Source organism: Haemorhous mexicanus, chromosome 2, assembly GCF_027477595.1.
Source record: "Haemorhous mexicanus isolate bHaeMex1 chromosome 2, bHaeMex1.pri, whole genome shotgun sequence".
NCBI lineage: Eukaryota > Metazoa > Chordata > Aves > Passeriformes > Fringillidae > Haemorhous > Haemorhous mexicanus.
Window position 1 is genome coordinate 51,273,120 of NC_082342.1, and position 19,182 is coordinate 51,292,301.

General features: G+C 41.5%; 1 protein-coding gene across 2 annotated transcripts; it reads left to right on the top strand.

Annotated features, from left to right (window-relative positions):
- Positions 1-203: 203 nt before the first annotated feature.
- POLR1D (RNA polymerase I and III subunit D) lies at positions 204-17,699 on the top strand. 2 transcript variants are annotated; one of them, XM_059838798.1, is made up of 3 exons: positions 204-361; positions 8,295-8,369; positions 16,341-17,699. In XM_059838798.1, the coding sequence occupies exons 1-3, from the start codon at positions 336-338 to the stop codon at positions 16,624-16,626; spliced, it is 387 nt and encodes a 128-aa protein (XP_059694781.1). In that variant the 5' UTR covers positions 204-335; the 3' UTR covers positions 16,627-17,699. The 2 variants fall into 2 exon arrangements, with proteins under 2 accessions (XP_059694781.1, XP_059694782.1); XM_059838799.1 differs by having other exon boundaries at positions 224-361; positions 8,299-8,369.
- Positions 17,700-19,182: the final 1,483 nt, after the last annotated feature.

The following is a 19,182-nucleotide window of genomic DNA, read 5'->3' on the forward strand; positions in this document are numbered from 1 at the left end:
GCGGCTCCGTGACTAAGAGCCCCAGCGGCGCTCCCGCCCTCTGCACACTCAGTCACCGCCCCGCGCCTGCTTCCCCCGCCCTGTCGGAGGCGCACGGGGGTCCTGCCCGCTAGGGAGCCCACCGCCCCCGCTCTCCTTGTGGCGGGGGCGCGACCACCGGTGCTGCAGGTGCCCGGCGGGGTGTGGCAGGGCCCGGCTCGCACCGCCCCGGCTCCTCCCGCCGGGGTCCTCGCCGGCCCCTACGCCCGCCCCGCTGTCCCGCCCCGCCCGGCCGACAGCGGATGATGGCGCCGGCCTGCCACTGAGGAGCCGCAGCGGGGGACAGTGGGGCAGCCATGGAGGAGGACCCGGAGCTGGAGAGGTGAGAGACGAGCGACAGCGCGGGGAGCGGTCCCGAGAGCGAGCGGCCTCTGCGGGGCTGCTGCGCCGCTCAGGCCCGGCAGCGCCTCCCGCGCCGCGAGGCCCGGGCAGCGCTGGGCTGGGGCCGGCGGCGGCTCCTCCCGGCCCGGCCGCGCCGCGCCGCAGAACGGGCCCCGAGCTCCGCCGGGCTCTGCCCGCTGTCCCCAGACAGCCCCTGCTGTGGGTGTGCGGTCACGGTGCGCCCCGAGGGCGGCGCGGCCTGGAGCTGCTTCTGCCGTGTCTTCCGCACAGAACTTCGGCTGCGTGCTGATGTTGCTTAGAATCAAGATTGGAAGGACTTTGGTGGTTCACCCGTCATTAGTTACAGTTTGATCAGTTGTGTACTTGGTAAAATAAATTTTAAAAATCTCGGAACACCTTATGTTGGTAGGAATTTCAATTTTCAGTGCTGGATATGTGCCCGTTGACCAGTTGTTAGAATTGTTGTGTTCTTGTATCAGAAAAATACAAAATGCTTGGCAGTTTTTTGTCAAAAAATAAAACTTTTTTTCTGCTTGGCATTTCGTTGGGACCAGTGGATTCATTTTGCTGCACGTTTTGAGTTGCCGTGCTCCCAAGCAAACACTGAGGAATAAAACATTGATTTCTATATTTGGATACTCAAAGTAGGCCTCTCTTGCTTTCGTTTTAGGAATAGACTTTTGGTGTTTATGTCAGAAATGTTTTGCAAAATAGTCCTGTTTGTGGTTGGAACTTTTTTTTTCCAAGCTTATTTCTGGGTTGTTCACTTTCCTTATGGCAGTTTAAAACAACTGTTGCGGTGAAGGGATGACCAGAGGCTTACTGAACTGCTCTCTCTCTCCTTTAACTTTTAAGAAACCGTATCTGGGAATGCTTACTGAAAATAACTTTTTTTCTGTTTATGTCTAGCAGGTATTTGAAATGTGCCAAAAGCAGTAGTACTGACACAGTGGAAGGGCTAGAGAGCCTAATGCTTTCTAAGAAGCTTTTAATTCTTGCTGAGCTACTTCTGCTCTCAGATCATCAGTTTAATAATTAAAGCTTCTTTCTGTGTATGCATGAATGTTATTTGTACTGGTGCCATTCCAAACTTAAATCTTTTTCATTCATGGCAAGTTGAAACTATGCCACTGTTCTTCCATGCTGACTTCTGGTTGCTGTTGCCATGCTGGGGACCTGGGGTTCTTTGGGCAGTTCAGGGCATAGCTGACCTCACCAGCTGTAGCCAGCTGCTCCACAGTCACCTGCTGACTGATGCTCTTCTTCCCAGGAGCTACATTCAAAGTTTTACCCTTCCTCGAAGGTTCAGTCCAAGTTGGGATTTGCTACTCCTGTTCTGTGGCAGCATGGTAGATAATGAGGATGAAGCTCAGTGTCACTTATCCAAGTGACACAGTAGGGTTTAGCTGTTTGGTGTCACCAGTCCATGTCACTGTGCACCTCAGAGGGTGTTTAGTTGGCCGCAAACACGTTATAACTACAATATAGTAAGTACACTTGACAATTAGCTCATCCCGTCCTGGATCACCTATCATTAGTTACTTTTTCATACCTTAAATTTTCATACCAGCTCAATTTGGTAGTAGCACTCTGAATTCAGCTTGTGCTCTGTGCTTTTAGAGGGTGTACTTTGGCATTACTCACTCTAAATAGTGCTTCCCTGTTCAGTCTTCAGTAAGGAGCCCTTCCAGTCTAACACAGACCTTTCTTTGTCCTTTGGGTCACAGACATTATGCCTTAGATTCATATTCAATAACTTATTGATCATATTCATCTGGCAGTAGTGTAGCAATGGTAGTTTAGGCTTATAATTTTTCAGGGTTTTATAATATGAGTTTAACATACAAAAAATAGCGTTTCTGTTCTGCAGCCACAGTGTTAACTACTTTAGGTGGATTTTTAGTGTTTAAAAAAAATGGGTTTATGTGGAATATTTTGAGTAGTCTGTCTCTGAATTCAGGTTTGTCTTGCAATGCACAGGTCTTAACTAAAAACTTACGGTTTTTATACATGTGGTTTTTATTTAATTTACCATGAGGGAAGAAGAAGTGTAGTATTTTTGTACATTTTGCAGGTCAGAAATAAATTTTGTGTCCCAGTATTCCAAAAAAGTGATCTGTTAAGTCAGTTGCCCTCTATTTTTGTTACTATCTAAGGAGAAGTCTCTTCATCTAGCTTCTTTTATTTTATCCTTACTGCCACATTTCCTGATATTATTTTTCAATTTTACCTTGTCTGACTCTCACTTGATCTTGCTTTTGATGTTCCCTCACTTTAATATGATATGAGGTTTTCCTAGAAGCTGAATACTAACTTTTAAGTTCCCGTGTGATTGTTGCATTCTGTGGATTTTAAAACTCTAAAAGCTGTAAATTATACAGATATGTAAAACAGTAATATTTGCTACATTCTACTGAACTACTTCTTCTGCTCCATCTTACCCAATAACCTTTGATGGAAGTATGAACTGAGATTTTCCCCTGTGAACTTGCTGGTACATCAGTGAAGACCCTGAGCCTTAAGGTTCCATGTGATTCTTAAGAAAATTCTAAATTATGTTAACATATGATTCATGGTATTTGAAGTTATGAGCCAAGAAGGAGGTGGAAAAAGTTGTAAATCAGCTAGTAGGAGCTGTTCAGTTTGTTTCCTCTGCAAGCACCTGTAAGTGATTTTCCTAGTGTGTTTCAACTAAATATACATTGAGATATTATGGAGGTCACCATTTTCATTCCTATCTAAAAAATTAAATATTTCTTCCCCCTCTGCTTCCCAGAGTATTGTCACTGTGGTTCTGTGTGTTTGAAGCACAGAAGATGCATCATTTCTGTTCAAATACAGAGGAAGTGGCTTTGTTATACTGTGTGTCCATATCCTTCCGTAATCCATTGTGTCTTTCAATACCTACAAATTTTTCACAACCTTGGATATCATACTTTATTAGAAGTACCTGCCAAGCTTATTTAGAGCATCATTTATTAGGGATTGTTTCCTAAGGAGATGCTGCTCTGAATCACAAAGAATGCTATAATTCTGTAACAAGAGGCCTGTAGGTGAGTTGAGAATCAATAATCTAATTTTTTTGCTGCATGGGCAGCCCAGCTGCACTTTTTAACAAGCAAGCTTTGTGCCTTGGAGAAAATTAATGGTTCTTACTATTGATTTTAACAGTTCAAGTCAAGTGTCAGGATTCAGTATTCCTTACCCCTGGTGAAAAAAAAAAAAAAAGAAAAAAAGTGGTCTGCAAGCTAAGATTGATGTTTGAAATGGAGTGCTACGTTTACTGCTCAGGCTGGTGAGAATATCAGCACAGTAATGTGCTGCAAATAGCACTCGCAAGACTTGGCAAGTAGAATACTTAAATAGGTACAAAACCTGATCAGCAAAGATTGAGAGCATTCACATCCCCAGTGTGGGATGTCTTTGAGCAAATGTCAGGAAGCTTGTGGCGTATTGTGCTTCTTTTTATTCTTCCTCTTGTAGTTGCGGCGTAGGTTTTATTCCTGACTTTCATTTTCATCAGTTTTCTTAGTAAGGGTTAGCAGATAGGACCAGCTCATGAGATTTAATTTTAAATAACACTGTCAGTGTCTTCAGTTACTTGTTTGACTGAAGGTCTTGATGTCCATTATTCAGCTGTAATTGGAATACCAACATTCACTTCTATTTCTAGTCCCATGCACAGTTAAAAATAAGTTGTATAGTTAGCATAAAACTGCCTTGAGAAAATTGATTTTAAAAATTGCTAATTGTTTTTCCTGAGCTTGCATCTTGCTGTCAGGACCTGGAGTGCCTCAGGAAGTAGGCTTAAGTGTGATTTTTGCCAGTTGTAGTAGAGGAGAAGCTTGGTCTTTGAGCTTTAATAGTAGTGCAATAGACTGCCAACAGTTATTAGTGCTTTCATGAGGATGTGTTTGTTAAAGATGTCCCTTCTCTGACGGGGAGATGTTGGATATGAACACTGCCCTCCTACTCCAGGTCTGTGCCCTTCTGTAGCTGACTGTGTGCTGTGAAGCAATTCCAGTACATATATTTTCATTAGAGCTCTCATCAGGACTTTTAATGAGATGATAGTGTGGGCGGAGATGGCAAATTTTTTTAGGTTACGTGCCAAAAGCTTCCAGTGAGGACTAGAGGGAGATCATGATGGATGGGGGGAACCCGAACATCACCCAGTCCTGGCTTCTGCCATCCTCATGCCAAGAATTACCAGCCCATCAGAGCTCCATCTCCATGAGCCCAAAGGAGCATGGGGACACATACTATAGGTGGGAACAGTAAGGTCAGAGAGAAATGCATGTCTTCTTTGGGCCTCCCTCCCACTCCAGGGCTCATCCCAAGAGACAGCCTGGGCTTCCGGGCATGATACCCATTAAGATGAGTCAGTCCTGGAGCATCTTTGGGACTTAAAGGCATTGCTGCATAGAGTTGTGGGAGGGGTTATGGGATGCAGAAGAAAAGCATTTTGTGATCACATATGGCTTGTTGGGAGAAAAGGGTCAAAAATGGAAGATTTGGCAAGGGGGCAGTAGTTTTGCTCAAGTGGTGTTGCAGCTGGGAATACTAAGACTATCAGTGTGGGAAGACTTCATATATTATGCCTACTGCTGATTATACTCTGTCTGGTTTGACAGAGCAGTAGCGATAACATAAAGTTATCAGAGACTTACAGGGCATTTTCACAGACAGGCTTGAGCCTCCTGCTGAGAGAGAGCCATCAAAAGCCCAGAGATGATACAAAGTACAGCAAGGTGATGAACCGTGGGTGTGCGAGGCCCTTTGATAAACTGGGGCAAGCCGTGGGCTCCCCTGGCCACTCAGATGAGCTGAGCCTAAGGGAGCCTGTGTCCCTGTGTGTCCCTGCTTCATGGCCTTGTTAGCAAGGTAAGGAAAGCAATCCACACTCTGCATTTCAGCTGTGGCTTGGTGGTCACCCTGGTTACTGGTCTGTGTTGATTCAGAGGTGGCTTATTATGGGATGTGTAGGGGAGAAACCAAAGAGAGGGAAAACAGGAAGTTCTAGTGATGTGGGGAGACGTGAGAGTGGGAAAATAAAGGAATAAGGGAATAAAAAGGTCAGGTCATGTGTGTATAGTCTGCTGGTTGGTACTCTTGTCTGGCCATGCCCTGTGCCTAATCATCACAGTCTGTCCTGTCTTCCTGTTAAATTCCTTTCTAACTCTATCTTGGGTGAAGGACTCAGTTTGCAGGGAGAGGATGTACATCCTAGTGCTAGCAGCTACAGTCAGACTGTGGGTCGGAGGGACCATGTGTCCATGGTGCCAGCTACTGAAACATGTGAAGGTTTGGATGGCAGCAGCTGGGCTTGGGGCTTGGGCTGGAGGCCTGGGTACTGGCAACTGGGAACATGTCATGGAGTGAGTAAAACCAAATGTTAGCCCCTGAAATGGGATTGGGCCCCATGTGTTTATCTGTGCTGTAGTACTGGAGCAAGTATGGGTGTATAAGGGACCATGTGGCTGTTGGTGAAGATCAAGCTGGAATAGCCGGTTAGTGGGTAAGGAGAGAGCTGGAGCGTGAGCTTGTATCTCCAAGAGCCAGGAGGAGCTAGCTGTTGGGGCCACCAGGGCATCCTGGCCAGCTGCTGAAGAGACTGTTAGACTGTCACTGTGAGATGTGAATGTGTGCCTGTGTGTCTCTACAGGCAAGACTGAAGTGGGGTTGGATATTGGGGACCAGGGTGTCCCAGTCAGCCCTGTGTGATGGTCTGTACTGGCAGTGCAGTTGGGCTGAAGTTTTGGGGCCTCCCACATCCAGCTGGAGAGAAGAGCAGGATAAGGCTGTGGGTCTGAGCAAACTGTGTGTCTGTCTGTGATGGATGTGGCCAGTGGTGTAAGTGCCTGGTGTGTACATCTGCCTCCTGGGAGCTAGTTTTCAGCCTTGCTACTGGTTGGACCTGGACATGGAGCTGTGGCTGCCTGGCCTCTCAGCTGTCAGATCCAGCATAATCTGTCTTCTCCTGACAGTCATCTGTAATCACAAACTATGGGTGGTCTCTGTAATAACATGGTGTTTTCATTGCCTGTAACTATCAGACATACCTCTTTATTACCAATTATTCATTTTTTCTGTCTATCCATTTGACCTTTCGGAAAAAAATTATGAAGCTCTTTCCCTGAGTGAGGAATAGAAAATACTTCTCATTTTGCCTGACTAGGAATTTTTCTATTATTTTGACACATGCATTTATGATACTGGTTATTAAGATATATTCAATGGGAGCTTTGCGGGTAACCTTGGAATACAGAGAGAGGAAAAACTCTAATCCCTCAGAAACGTAAATAGATCTTGTACCATACTCTTGAAGATAAAAATATCACTGCTTGTACCTTCATGTTACTGTAATTCTGCAACTTGATTGCCCAAAAATAATTGCCACAGCAAGTTTTAAGTGGTGCTTGCTATAAAAGATGTCAGAATGATGACAGAGTTCTTAAATGTGCCCTGTCCCTAATTTTCCCTCCTATCAGTCCCCCAGTGTTTGGATGGTTCTCATGTGAAAGTTACATGCTGCATTCCCTTTGCTCATGCTGCTGCCTTTAGAATTGAAGCTGGCAGCCATGGAACTGTTGGTATTGTAACCAAGCTGTAAAAATGAAGAGAGCGAGGAATGTGGAGTCCCACGAGGCCTATAAAAGCAAATTTTAAAAACCTGTTTGCATAGCTTTTGGCTTACTTGTGTGGAGGATATAGGTTCAGTGAGTGGAAACATTATTCCAGAGAGGACATGGGCATTGCGTTTCATTTGTCTGTGCAAGCTGAAAGGGCTTTGTAAAGCTGCAGTGAATAAGGGCGATGTTGAAAGAACAGTATTAGGAAACAATGGTTGATAATGAAGGTGTGGAACTAGAAGGCTGCTAAGGTGGATGCCAAGTCAGTCTGAGCTTTGATATAACAAAAAAAGTCTCAGATACTTAAAGGTGTGTAATTCCTACCCAAGTTAATAGAATTGGTCTCACCATATTAATTTAATATGATGTTTTCCCGAAAACTGAATCATAGCTGTTTAAAATACCTATGTGTGGGCTTTATTAGTGCTTTGTTAGCTCAGATTATTTGGTTTCTTATTTCAATTATAAATTGTTACAGATTTTATAGTACAATAATAATTACAGGCTTTTAATCTTTCAGTCAGGTTTCTTAAAAAGAGAATCACCAAGTTTGGTAACTGGTAATTAAAAGTCAGACACTTTCTTCCCCTCTTTCCTCACCTTTGTCTGACATTGCTGTTTGAAGGCTCAGGGCAAGCTTCTATAAAAGCCTTGTGTTCCTACCATGATCACTATAACCTAGCTCAGGATGCTCAGATAGCATATTCTGGGTCTGGAGAAAAAACAAAATTTGCTGTAATTTCATGAAGACCTGTGTATGCAACATCTCTCATGTTCCAGTGCTACAGCCTGTGTTTTGCACCCTTTTTTTGGTCTTCTTGCATGTAGCCATCCCACACCCATCACTTCTCTGGGAAGGCAGCAGTAGCTGGTGAGGTTGCTGATGCTGAACTTGGCATCTTGGAGAAGGTATCTCCAACAGATAATGGCTTACTGGGAGATACTCCTTTTCCATGAGTGCCTATGTATGACGGGATACTCAAGTTTTAAGCGGAAGTATGCTTAAAAATGATTTGAAGTGCCCCAAGCCCTGCTCTTCATTCAGTGTTACAGTTTTTGTATTTACAGCACCTTTAGTTGGTTTTAATATTTCAGAATGTTTCTTTTAATCTTGGTGCATAGGAATTTGAATTATCTTAAAAGTCAAGGTGATTTTGGTAACTTCTTTATTGCTTAATTCACTACAGTGAATAAAGCTATCTGTTTTATTTGCTTAAGTACATAAAGTGGCAAGTTCTTGTGTTCCACAAGTGGTGACCTTTTCCTTTTTCTCTTACTTAGGAAGGCTGTGGAAGAGTTGCTTAAAGAGGCAAAACGTGGGAGAACCAGAGCTGAAACAATGGGAGCTATGGGTTGGTAAGTTGTGCCAGGAGGAAATGAATTCTGATGCCAAAATAAATCTTGTCTTTAATGTGTGACAGAAGTCTCTACCTTTTCATGTGTTTCATGTTTAAATAATTTGTCTTCATCCGCATATTTGGGCAAAAATTCCAGTCTAAATAAGAAAGAAGTTCAGGTAAATTCTGTCTGCGTGAAATTGCTTGTCCAAATGTGTTGAAGACAAAGCAATTGGAAAATTAGGAATATGTTCTTATAATAGATGGAATTGCAAAGTTTGGGTTGGAATCTCATGAGTCTTCATGCATGTACTTACATACTGGCTACATGTTACTGGGTTAGACTCTGTTTTAAGTGAAAAGAATTCATAACCTGATAAAGAAACCTAAAGCTTTATATTGATTAAACAACAAACTATCCTTTACTAGACAATTCATATGTAAATTGTAGCCAAAAATTAACTCAATGAACTCAAAAATATAATCCAGTTTTGGAAGAGGGTTACTTTTTAACACTAAAAAAACCTAAAACCCAGGGGCTAATTTGTATAGTAACTGGGGAAAAAAACCCCCACAGTATTTAAATCTTAAATGAAATACAGCATTAATTCTTCAGTATAGTATTCCAGATTTTACTAGATTTTACTAGCTAGATTGACATGGAATGTAATGCATGTAATTGTAATTAGAGAAGTAATAACAAGCTGAGGAGGGTCATTCATCATAAAAAAATGTATATGACTTTAATAAGAAACCATTGGATCTAGGGATGTTCACACAAGTAGTGCACCAGTTGCCTGCATTAAACACACCTGTAGATAAGGTTTGTCTTCCTCCATCAGCTGTAGTAAGAGATTAGCCTGCACTGTTCATTAAGGTCTCAGCTCAGTTGTCTGTTTGTTTTAATAGCTCTGAAGAGATTAAAATAGTGTCCTGCTGAAAAAAAAGTTACTCCTTTATATTTTCAAACAAGTTTGGGATTTTCTGTATGTTTTGCTCAGTATTTCTTCTAGGGATGCAGTTCATACCCTTTCAGTTAAAATAGCTTAATTGGTTTAGTCCTTCAGAGTGGCTGTAGCTGTACTGATCCACCATGCTTTGACCCTGTCAGCCTAGCCGTGTGGCCAGGTAACCCAGTGCACATAATTAGCATAATTAGCATAATGAAGTGATGTATGCATCCAGTTACTGTGAATTTGCAAGTTGATTCCAGATATGGAAACTAAAGATTTCTGCAGGGAGATAATCAGGTGCCCTTATACAATTTTGCTGTCACTTGTGCAGTCTGGAATACCTGCCAGGAGAGTGTATGGGCATCTGCTCCTGAATGTGGCTCCTCCTTATTCCTTGTTTGTAAGAGGATAGTGGTCCTGTTCAGCTGGCTGTGATGATCAGCTCGTAATGCAGTTTGCTAAAACCTGATGGCCAAGGCCTGCCTGGGAATGGGATAGGCAAGGCTGCAGATTAATGTTGTGTGTCTAGGTCAGGGTTCTGTTAAAGTTTTAGGAGGAAAGGACTGTCAAGACAGCTTCAGGCAGAGGAAGATGATATAGGGATTGGCATGGTGATATCCTGAACTGAGGCTGTTGAAGTACTTTCCACTGCAGAGGTACATGTGAGCAGCTGTACTGGGTCAAACAAAGGATCCATCCCTGCAGTGCCCTGTATCCATCAGGGCCCCATGTCCAGTGCCTAGGAAGTGATTTGCCGAATATCTTTTTTTCTGAATATGCTCAGTAGTACCTTTTTCAAGGTACTTCTTCTGCAGCTCAGGATATCATGCTCTTAGAGATGATTTCTTTGTATGTAGTGCATCTCCAGGGATTTTTACCCCACTGAATTTATCCAGAGAGACTGGTAGTAATCCCTTTTGTGACAAATCTACTGCTGTAGGGTTTGGCATAAGCTAGTGTATGGCTGGCATGTGTGGCTGTAAGGAAAGTATAAACCCCCCAAAGGCAAACTCCCAATAAGTCTTTGCTGTCCAGTCCTGCAGGCACAATAGACAAAACAGAAGCTGCCACTGCTGTCACCTCTTCAATATTTCTTATGCCCTCTTATGCTGTTCTGGTGCTTCTGAACTGGCCCAGCAGCTAGGTATTGCATAAACACATGGGAGATATAATGGGTAAGATATTTGGAAGAAAACTTAACTATGCTCATTTGAGTATCACACTCCAGCAAAATGCTGTCAAGTGTTACTGGTCCTGAAGGGCTTCAGAGATTACAGCCATGTAACCTTGCAAGGTGTAAACTACTGAGAAGAAAGTAACTTCTGCTTAGAGCTCTGTGGATAGCAGATGAAATGAGCAGAAAAGTTAGTTCATGAAAATGTATTATTAGTAGACCAGATCAAGGAAATCATAACTGATAGAAGCAAAGACAAGGTCATCACCAACTTGTCTAAAAGCACAGTGCTAACAGGTGAAACACAAAACCTTCCTTTCTTGCCAAACTCAAAATGCTTACAGGTGTGTTTCATGAGGACTTCTGGGATTCCTCAGCCCTTTGTCAGAGGAGTCCTGGAGAAGAGGTGCACACACCCTGGAGACATCTAGTGTAAGGCCAGCAGTCCTGCATTGGCACTGGAAAGTTGAAGCAGCTCAGCCTATGAAGAAAAGATTTATTCTGCCATCTGTCTTTGGGTAAGAAGAAGCAGAGGCTACTACTGCTCATACTTCACTGATTCCAGTTTATGCTGCTCTCCAGCAGCTGTTGAATACTGGGAAATACATTTCTGGAGTCAGTGGCATTTGACAGAAGTTGGTCAAAGGGAGGTATATGGAGAAGTGGCATTCCTGGGTGGGGTGACTATGTTGTGCATACCATTACAAAGGAGTGGTGTCTCCTGGTGAATATTGATGGCAGCAAAACCTTAGCCACCAAGCCTTTCAACACTATTTTGGGACTGCTCTCAGGTTCAGGCCATTGCTCTGTTACTGTCCAGAGTGATTACTTCTCCATAGCTCAGGTACACCGTTTGAAAAAGTTCCCCAAGCACCCCTGCCTAACCTTTTGCTGTCTCATCATTTGAGGTAGATGATGGTTGCTGGAGCCTAAAATGCAAGTATCCAAACCAGCTTAGCTGACAGGTACAAAAAAAAAAAAAAAAAATGGACAAAGCAATCAATCTGCAGCCCAGTCTCTCATACAAAGACTGAGCCTTGAAATACAGGGCAGTATTGTTAGTATTTCTTCTAGTTTGGGAATGTTTTGCTGGTTTTACATTGTCTTACAAATTTAATGTGGATGACATGGGCAGGTGCTGCAACTTTAGAGGCTAGTGGGAGAAAGGCTTGTCCCTGTTTGGCACAAGTAACCAGCAGGGAGGTTGGCAGTGATATTGGCCAAGAGTTTGTTCGGGAAGGGAAATTATTTGAGACTCTCTGGACATGGAGCAACTGTCAGTATTGCTGGAGGGCTGCATGATCTCTTAGCTGGTTAAGAATCTCAGCTCACTGGCCTCCATATTCTCAGGACTGCTCAGATAGGCAGTATGTAGGTCCATGGTAAATGAATCCAATAAATGCTGGATACTCCTATTTGTAGATTTCATTCAGCAATGCAGTATTTCTAGTTCCTGCAGTGTTCCTTTTGCATGTACTCTGTGGCCGTGGTGATTCTTGTTGGGGGGGGGGGGTCTCCTGAATCCATGTGTTAACATGTGATGTAGATCCTGCTGCTAATGTATCTGACTCAAGCATAAGTACAGCTAATCACAAATAAAGAAATGTGGGAGATAAGGCTAAGGAGGAACCTTCCTCTGAAGGTGTCTTAATCCTGGAAATGTTAATCAGAACAGAGCAGAATCTATGGTTGAATCCTAGTGATGATGCTGTGATGCTGGAACTTCTGAGGTGAGAAAAGACAGCAGAGCAGTTGTCTGGAAGCTAGCATTTGAAGGATCCATTGTATCCAGGGTGATAAGTTTTGGACAAATAGTCTAAGAACGTTTGAAATGGTTAGATAAATTTGTTTCATCAGAGGCTGTTGGACATAGATGAAATAGGATATTTGGGGGTTTCCATTGTTTTAGTTAAAATAAAGCCAAACATTCAGCTTCTTTGAAGTGTTTCTCTTGGTTCTATGTACATAATTCATGAGCTTCTTTATAGCAGTGAAGTTAGGTCCCAGTTTAAGCAGTTGTTCTGCTTTAACTAAAAAAGGCAGTTAAAATGCCACAGAAGTTACTGTGTGAAAAATGTTCTAGAAGCCTTTTTTCCTAATGTGTAGGTCTGATCTTCAAAGATGCTGATAACATCAGCTAAAGCTAAATCGAATGTAGCTTCTCATCTTATTTGAAAAGCTTATGTAAAGTAAGAACTGGAAAACTTGGTATTTTTGGATGGTTTGTTCAGCTCTGCATTGTAAGAGCAGATGAAATTACAATTAAAAAATTTGGAAGCATTACATTATTTTTAACTCTATTTTTTGTAAAGCTTTCATTCCTGTAGATAGCTTTCTGTTCAATACCAAATCTGTTAAAAGTACAGCAGAATACAAAATGATGATGATACTGAAACTGTGAAGTGCTCTATTGCATCTTGTCTGTGAATGGGTGTTGTGTACAGGAACACTGCAATTGATTCCTCTCAGCTTTCATTTGAATATGAGGAGGAGGAGGAGGAGAAACAGGGTACAGATAGAGATTGAAAAATAAATATGTTAAAATCTTGTAATAAGGGCACATCCTAAGTCAAGCTGTCACTGGAACAGATTGCCCAGAGTAGCTCTGGATGCCTCATCTCTGGAAGTGTTAAAGATCAGGTTGGATGGAGCTCTCAGTAACCTGGTCTAGTGAAAGGTGTCACTGTCTGTGGGGTTGGAACTTGATAATCCTTAAGGTCCCTTCCAAACCAGATGATTCTATGATCCTGCAAAGTCCTACCAGCTGTACCTGGCTGCCAAGACCATATTTCAAAGCTTCCAGGGTCCTCTTAGGCATCCTCTGTAGTAAGGTTCCCCATAACAGGGTAACAACATAGATTACTTGGTTTGGCAAAACAACCTCTAGCTGTTTCCCCTCCCCCTTCAGTCACTCTTCTATTGAAATATTATATTTTTTATGGCAGTTTGGAAATGGTAGAAATGTACTTGTCAGTTCATCCATAGTGAACTTTTTTCTTGGAAAGATGGATTTTACTCTGTATGATAAGGCTGACTGTGCCAATGCTGTTTGCTGTGCCCAGTTACTCAGCAGAGACCAGACTGGCACATGGCATTGTGCTCTTGTGTCTTAAATAGTGTCAGCATGTTTATACTGTTAAGAACTTGTATAGTACATTTCTGAGCTGCACTGCTGCACTGGATGACAAGCACTGGTTGGAAATTCTGTGTTACTGCACAGAAATTGACTTAAAGGGTCAAAAATTGGATTTATATTTGACCTACGTTAACAATGACAGATTTAAATTTTTTATCATTGTCAAAACACAGTGTGTTGCATTGTCTTGGTTATTACATAGTGGAGAGATTGTGAGGGGTGAGATTTATTCACAGGCGGAGACAAGATTCTGTCTGAGAGAATAGCTTGGTCTAGCTTTTGGAGCATGCGGAGCAAAAAGTGAACCTTCCCGTGGGTGAAGGCTCTGCTACAGAACTGGAGTCTGGTAGACAGGAAGGCTCTAGCACTGCAGTTTGTGTCCTTGCCTCACACAAACCTGCAGCCCTGCTTGGGGCACATTTCAATTCAGAACTTCAATGTTCTTTTAACTTGTTTGGTTTTTGCTGTTTGGTTGGTTGGTTTGTTTTAAGGCAAAGCTTCTCACATCAGTTCTGCGGCACTGTTTGCTGGTCACAGGAGTATTGTGTTCCACCATGCCCAGGCTGAGATTGCCTCCCAGTCCTTCAGAACTCACCTGAGGGCAAACCTGTTTGCAGGATCAGACCCTACAGCAAACCCAAGGCTGGTCTTTGGAGTTGTCAATTTCCTCACTATTAGAGATGCTCTCAAAGGCATTAGTGGATTCATATAGTTAACTTTTAATCTTCACAGTTCCATGTATACCATGGCTATATGTAAACATGTGCTCTCTGTGGACCTGTAATACAGCACTTGCTGTACATCTTGTTTGCTTTAAGACTTAAAGGTAGTGTTTACTTTGTTGAAGTCTAAAGTCAATAAAACTAAGAACTAATGTTTTTCTTCAGTGCCATGACTTACTGCTGCTCCTTGAAAGCCTGGTGGCTCACTTTAATCACAGTATGATGGTAAACTAATGGCATCTCTTAGCTGACTCTCAAGTCCAGCATTTCTCATCAATTTTCACTCTTAGTATATCTCAGGCAGCACTCATAGTGTCAAAAAGAAATAAAAGCTTCAGCCAGATGGATTTATTTAGGGCAAATTGACTGTCTCATTCTAGCACTATATATTAGTACTTAAATCAGTGCATTAGCTCTTAAGAAAAAGCAAGAGGAAGAACAAATGTGAAATAGATTTTGCCTGGATGCAGCCTAAAGAAGGCTGCCTTCCTTGGTAGGAAATGCTGAGGTACAATAGTTTAATGCACTCATAAGACATAGAAAGGACTTGAATGTTGGCTGGTTTCTGTTATGTCTTGAGTGTAACCTGTGCCATGACTCGTTCAGCACCATGTTCATTGGTGGTGTAGCCTCAAATAGAAACGCTCTTCTACTGACATTTATTTATCTAATTTACAAAATTTATTTATCTAATTTACAAAAGAGATATACTAGATAAAAAAATCTTATTTATTTAAAACCAGGATTTGAGAAAAATAGTGTAGATTTATATGAAGAAAGTTTAGAAAATTGTAAAATTCTATGCAGTAGAAACGTATCAGAAAATACCTCGTGGAAATAAAACAGTGTGGCTGTATACTTCTAAAATTGCTCTCCTAAGTTCTTGAAGGATTTTGCACAAGAACAATTATCAGGAATGCTTAGTAGGTAGACCTGAAGCAAAACACCATGGTAAATTCCATGTCCAGTTAAGTAATGAAATATGCTAAATAATCATATGTGATCTTTGTTGTAGTGTGCTTGTTCTGATGGTTTAGAGATGTCAAAGGTTTTTGAGTAGCTAGGGTATCATTTCTACATTTACACAAAATATTCAAGTAGAATAGATGATTTTAACATTGTGGTGTTAGGATTCCATGACTATGGCTGATTCAGTAAGTTGCTGTGATCTCTAACAGCTCTGATTTTTTAAAAGGAATCCTGTAACTTGTCTCAAAACTGTGAAGACAAACACCACAGTGAGTCCAACTATAAACAAAGTCTTCAGAGTGATTTCTGCTTTCTGTAGGAACATATTTAAACTTTTTTTTTCTTATTCCATTCTTTAAGAGATGATAAATTTGGAAAAAGTAGAGTTCAGCTGATACCAACAAGATAAATGAAATTTACAATACTTGTTTCCTAAAACAAGCTGATAAATTATGTGCAAAAGTGTTAAGCCGCAAGAGGAGAAAGTAAAAGCAGAAAATAGTTGAATAAGTTCTTTACTGTTTAAGAAATAAAACACTTTGGTGGTTGCTAAGTATAAGTTTAAATTGGTATGTCTCAAATATGTTTATGCTACAGCTATTTGGGTTCTTCATGCATGTGCATCTTACTTTCTGAATATTGCAGTTCACTAGATAATGCTGACTTTAGAAGATCATGATCTCTGTAAGCCATTCTGATGTGACTTAGAGTATGTTACTAAATGTTTGATTTCTGAATACCCAAGTTAGGCACCATCAACCCTAAAATATATTGGCATCCTTTACTTCCCCCTACACACACTACCTGGAGAAAATTATGTGGATTTTGAAGTAAAATCATTTTCTTCCCATAAAGAGTAAGGCAAAAGAATGGTGATGATCTGGAACTTATTTTTCTGTACTAAGAGTTTACACTAGGTGGCATGCAAGGAAAGCCAAAATCACAAACCTGTCTTAAAGTCACTGAAGTTAAAATCTCAGACTTGTTTTGGGATGTTTTTACCTTCTCTTTTGATGACTTTTACATTTCTTTACAGGTTGAAATGTCCTCTTGCTGGTACAAATAAAAGATTCCTTATTAATACCATCAAAAACACATTGCCATCTCAAAAAGAACAAGACCAAGAGCGTGAGCAAAAGGAAGATGATAAGGAGTCTGAGCCAAACAAAAGCAGGAAAGAAGAAAAACCAAAGAAACGCAGAATTCACCCATATACACCCAGCTTTCAATCCAGAAGGAGGGTCAGCTACTCTCCTCCAAGGCACCAAAGCAGGAACCAGCACACAAAGGATAAACATGAAAAGCGATCAAGCAAGCGATGAGGAGAGGAGAGTGACAAGTACGTGTTGTTAAGAGTCAGGAATGTCATTGAGTATAGGAAAGCAGACGTGTCTCAGTTTTTCAAGAAGAGTTGTTGTTCAAACTTGAGTTTTGAACCAAGTTGCCTGTGTGAGAAGTAACCTTGAGGTAGCTTTAGAAACTTTTCTTTGGGACCTTTAAGAGAAAAGCAAACTACAGCATAAGACTTTCAGTTGTTTTAGAACAGACATTTCCTTTACTCTGTTCCTCTCTCCCCTTCTGACTAAGCCTAGGGTCTTGGTGATGGAGCGTGATACATGTGTCACTGTCTAATACAAATCATTTAGTCATGTCACTCTTTTGGAAATAAATTTAAATCAAGCAGAATTCTATTTATTGTGTGAAGTTTGCAGAACTTCTTTGCTGCTAACCAATAAAGTAGTTTTGCTTATTTGGGTTAGAATCTAGAAGAGGAGAAAGCTGGTCAGTGCCTGGCCAAGCATATGCAGTTTGTATAGAATATAAGAGATTTCTGTCTTTAATATTAAAAAGAACAAATTTCAATTGGGCAATGCTACTTTTGCTTTCCAAGAAGGACTGCCGGGAAATACTGATTTTGCTTGTTAATGTATATTCACAAACCTATCATAGATAACAATAAACATTACCCCTAAAAAGCTGCAACTGCAATAATTGTCTCTCTTTAGACTTCCCTCTGTAAGGAAGTAGTTGAAACAGTCTGTTGTCATGGTGCTTTCAGAACAAACTCTGAAGACAAAATTTTCATCTTTTCTGTCTACTGCTAGAAAGTTTCCAAGTAAATATGTAATACTAGAAATACAGAGGTGATGCTTAAACTGTCAAATGCTCACTTTCCAAGCCTGTGTGACAATTCTGTAGTGGTACAGTTCTTAAACTTGTGACCATGAGCACAAATGATACCCATTGGCATCTTCTATGTCTCACTTCTGTTTGTGTTACATTAACAAACTTCTACGTGAAATATTTTGTATTTTACTGTTCTCAGAAATAATTGTTTTCAACGTAGGTTTGTTTTTGAGTGTGTTGACAATAAAATCGAAAACGTTCATTGAAAGTGCCCTGCGGAATTAATGCTTTTAATGGGTTTCTTACCTGAGATGTGCCTCTGTGCGGGACGGGGGGACCGGGGCCCGTCCGCCTTGACTCAGAGCAAGAGTGCCACCTATAGGCGTGTGAGCGCCTCGCCGCTGCACGGACCTGCCTCCCCAGAGCTCCTGGAGCTGCGCCCCGGAGGGACAAAGCGGGGGGCTGCTCTGGCTGCCTTTTGCTGCACGAACTGGAAGTTGCTCTTCTGAGTAGCGGGAAGGTAGAAATACTGGCGCTGAGCCCACTAGAGACTGGCAGGGTCGGCATATCCAACGAAGTGAGATACTTCGACATTTCCCCTGAGGAGTTATGTACAGGTCCTCTATTTCCCTGCAAGACCCACAGCACTAAAATAGAGCTCTTAGCCTTTCAGAAAATTTACAATCATTTAAGTCGGATCGATGAAAACATAGTATCTTTGGAGAATACAAGGACTGTCTTCAGTGTAAATAAACAGATGGTGTTTTCAGTCTTTATTTTGCTGAGGATAATCACTGTTGTGCGCTCCTTAATAATCCATTTTGGAAGGACAGCAGCTATAACATGGGCTGAGTTCTGCTGCAGTGACAGTGCTGGATGGATGTGACTTTGAAGCAGAGAATTCGTCTCACAATTGGTCAGAATTTGGCCTGGAGATTGTTCCACAGAAAAAAATTCTTGCTGGTCTGGCTTGCGCTGATATATGCTACCCTGAGAGATTTCAACTCTCAGGCCTTCAAACACCACTTTGGCATAAGGGCTGTTGATGCTATATTAATTTTTGCCAGGCTTTCAGGTAAGGAAACTGATTAGAGCATGCTCTCAAAATTAGTCTGGATTGCTGATAATGCTTGCATACTGGAAATGCTCAGCTAAAGGATCTGACATGACCTGCACTGATAACTGGAGAAAGCTTTTCATCAGTGGTGGTGGTGGTAGGTTCAGATTCAATTCCACATTTTTCTGACTTACAGAATACGCACAAATTATTTATCTTGCATTGGTTAAGTCCATCATTTAATGGTTTTGTAAATGTACTTAATAAAAACAAAATCCTTCACTGCTCATTAACTGTTCTTAAGGCAACTCTTTATAGAATCACTGAATGGGTAAACTTGGAAGGGAGCGCAGTGATTTTTTTAATAAGAACTTGGGTGCACAAAGCCAGTTTTGTATTTTGTCTGCAGTTGCTCATATTGTGTATCCCCAGCATCATGTTTATAAGGGAACCTAAGATAGGATTTAACCCTGAAAATTAAGGCTTGTACATGACTTTTCCTAACTGCTGTGCACTTGTTACTTGTAAAAGTGCCTTGTCCTTAAATAAATATGTAAATAAATTGTATGTTCTTGGTCTCAGCTCCCCTAATTACTCCCATGGGAAGGGAATGCACCTTACCTTAGTGTTGCTGCAGCAGTACTTCACAGATGTTCCTTGTTAATCTGTGAGCTACCAGTGATGTCTATTTAGT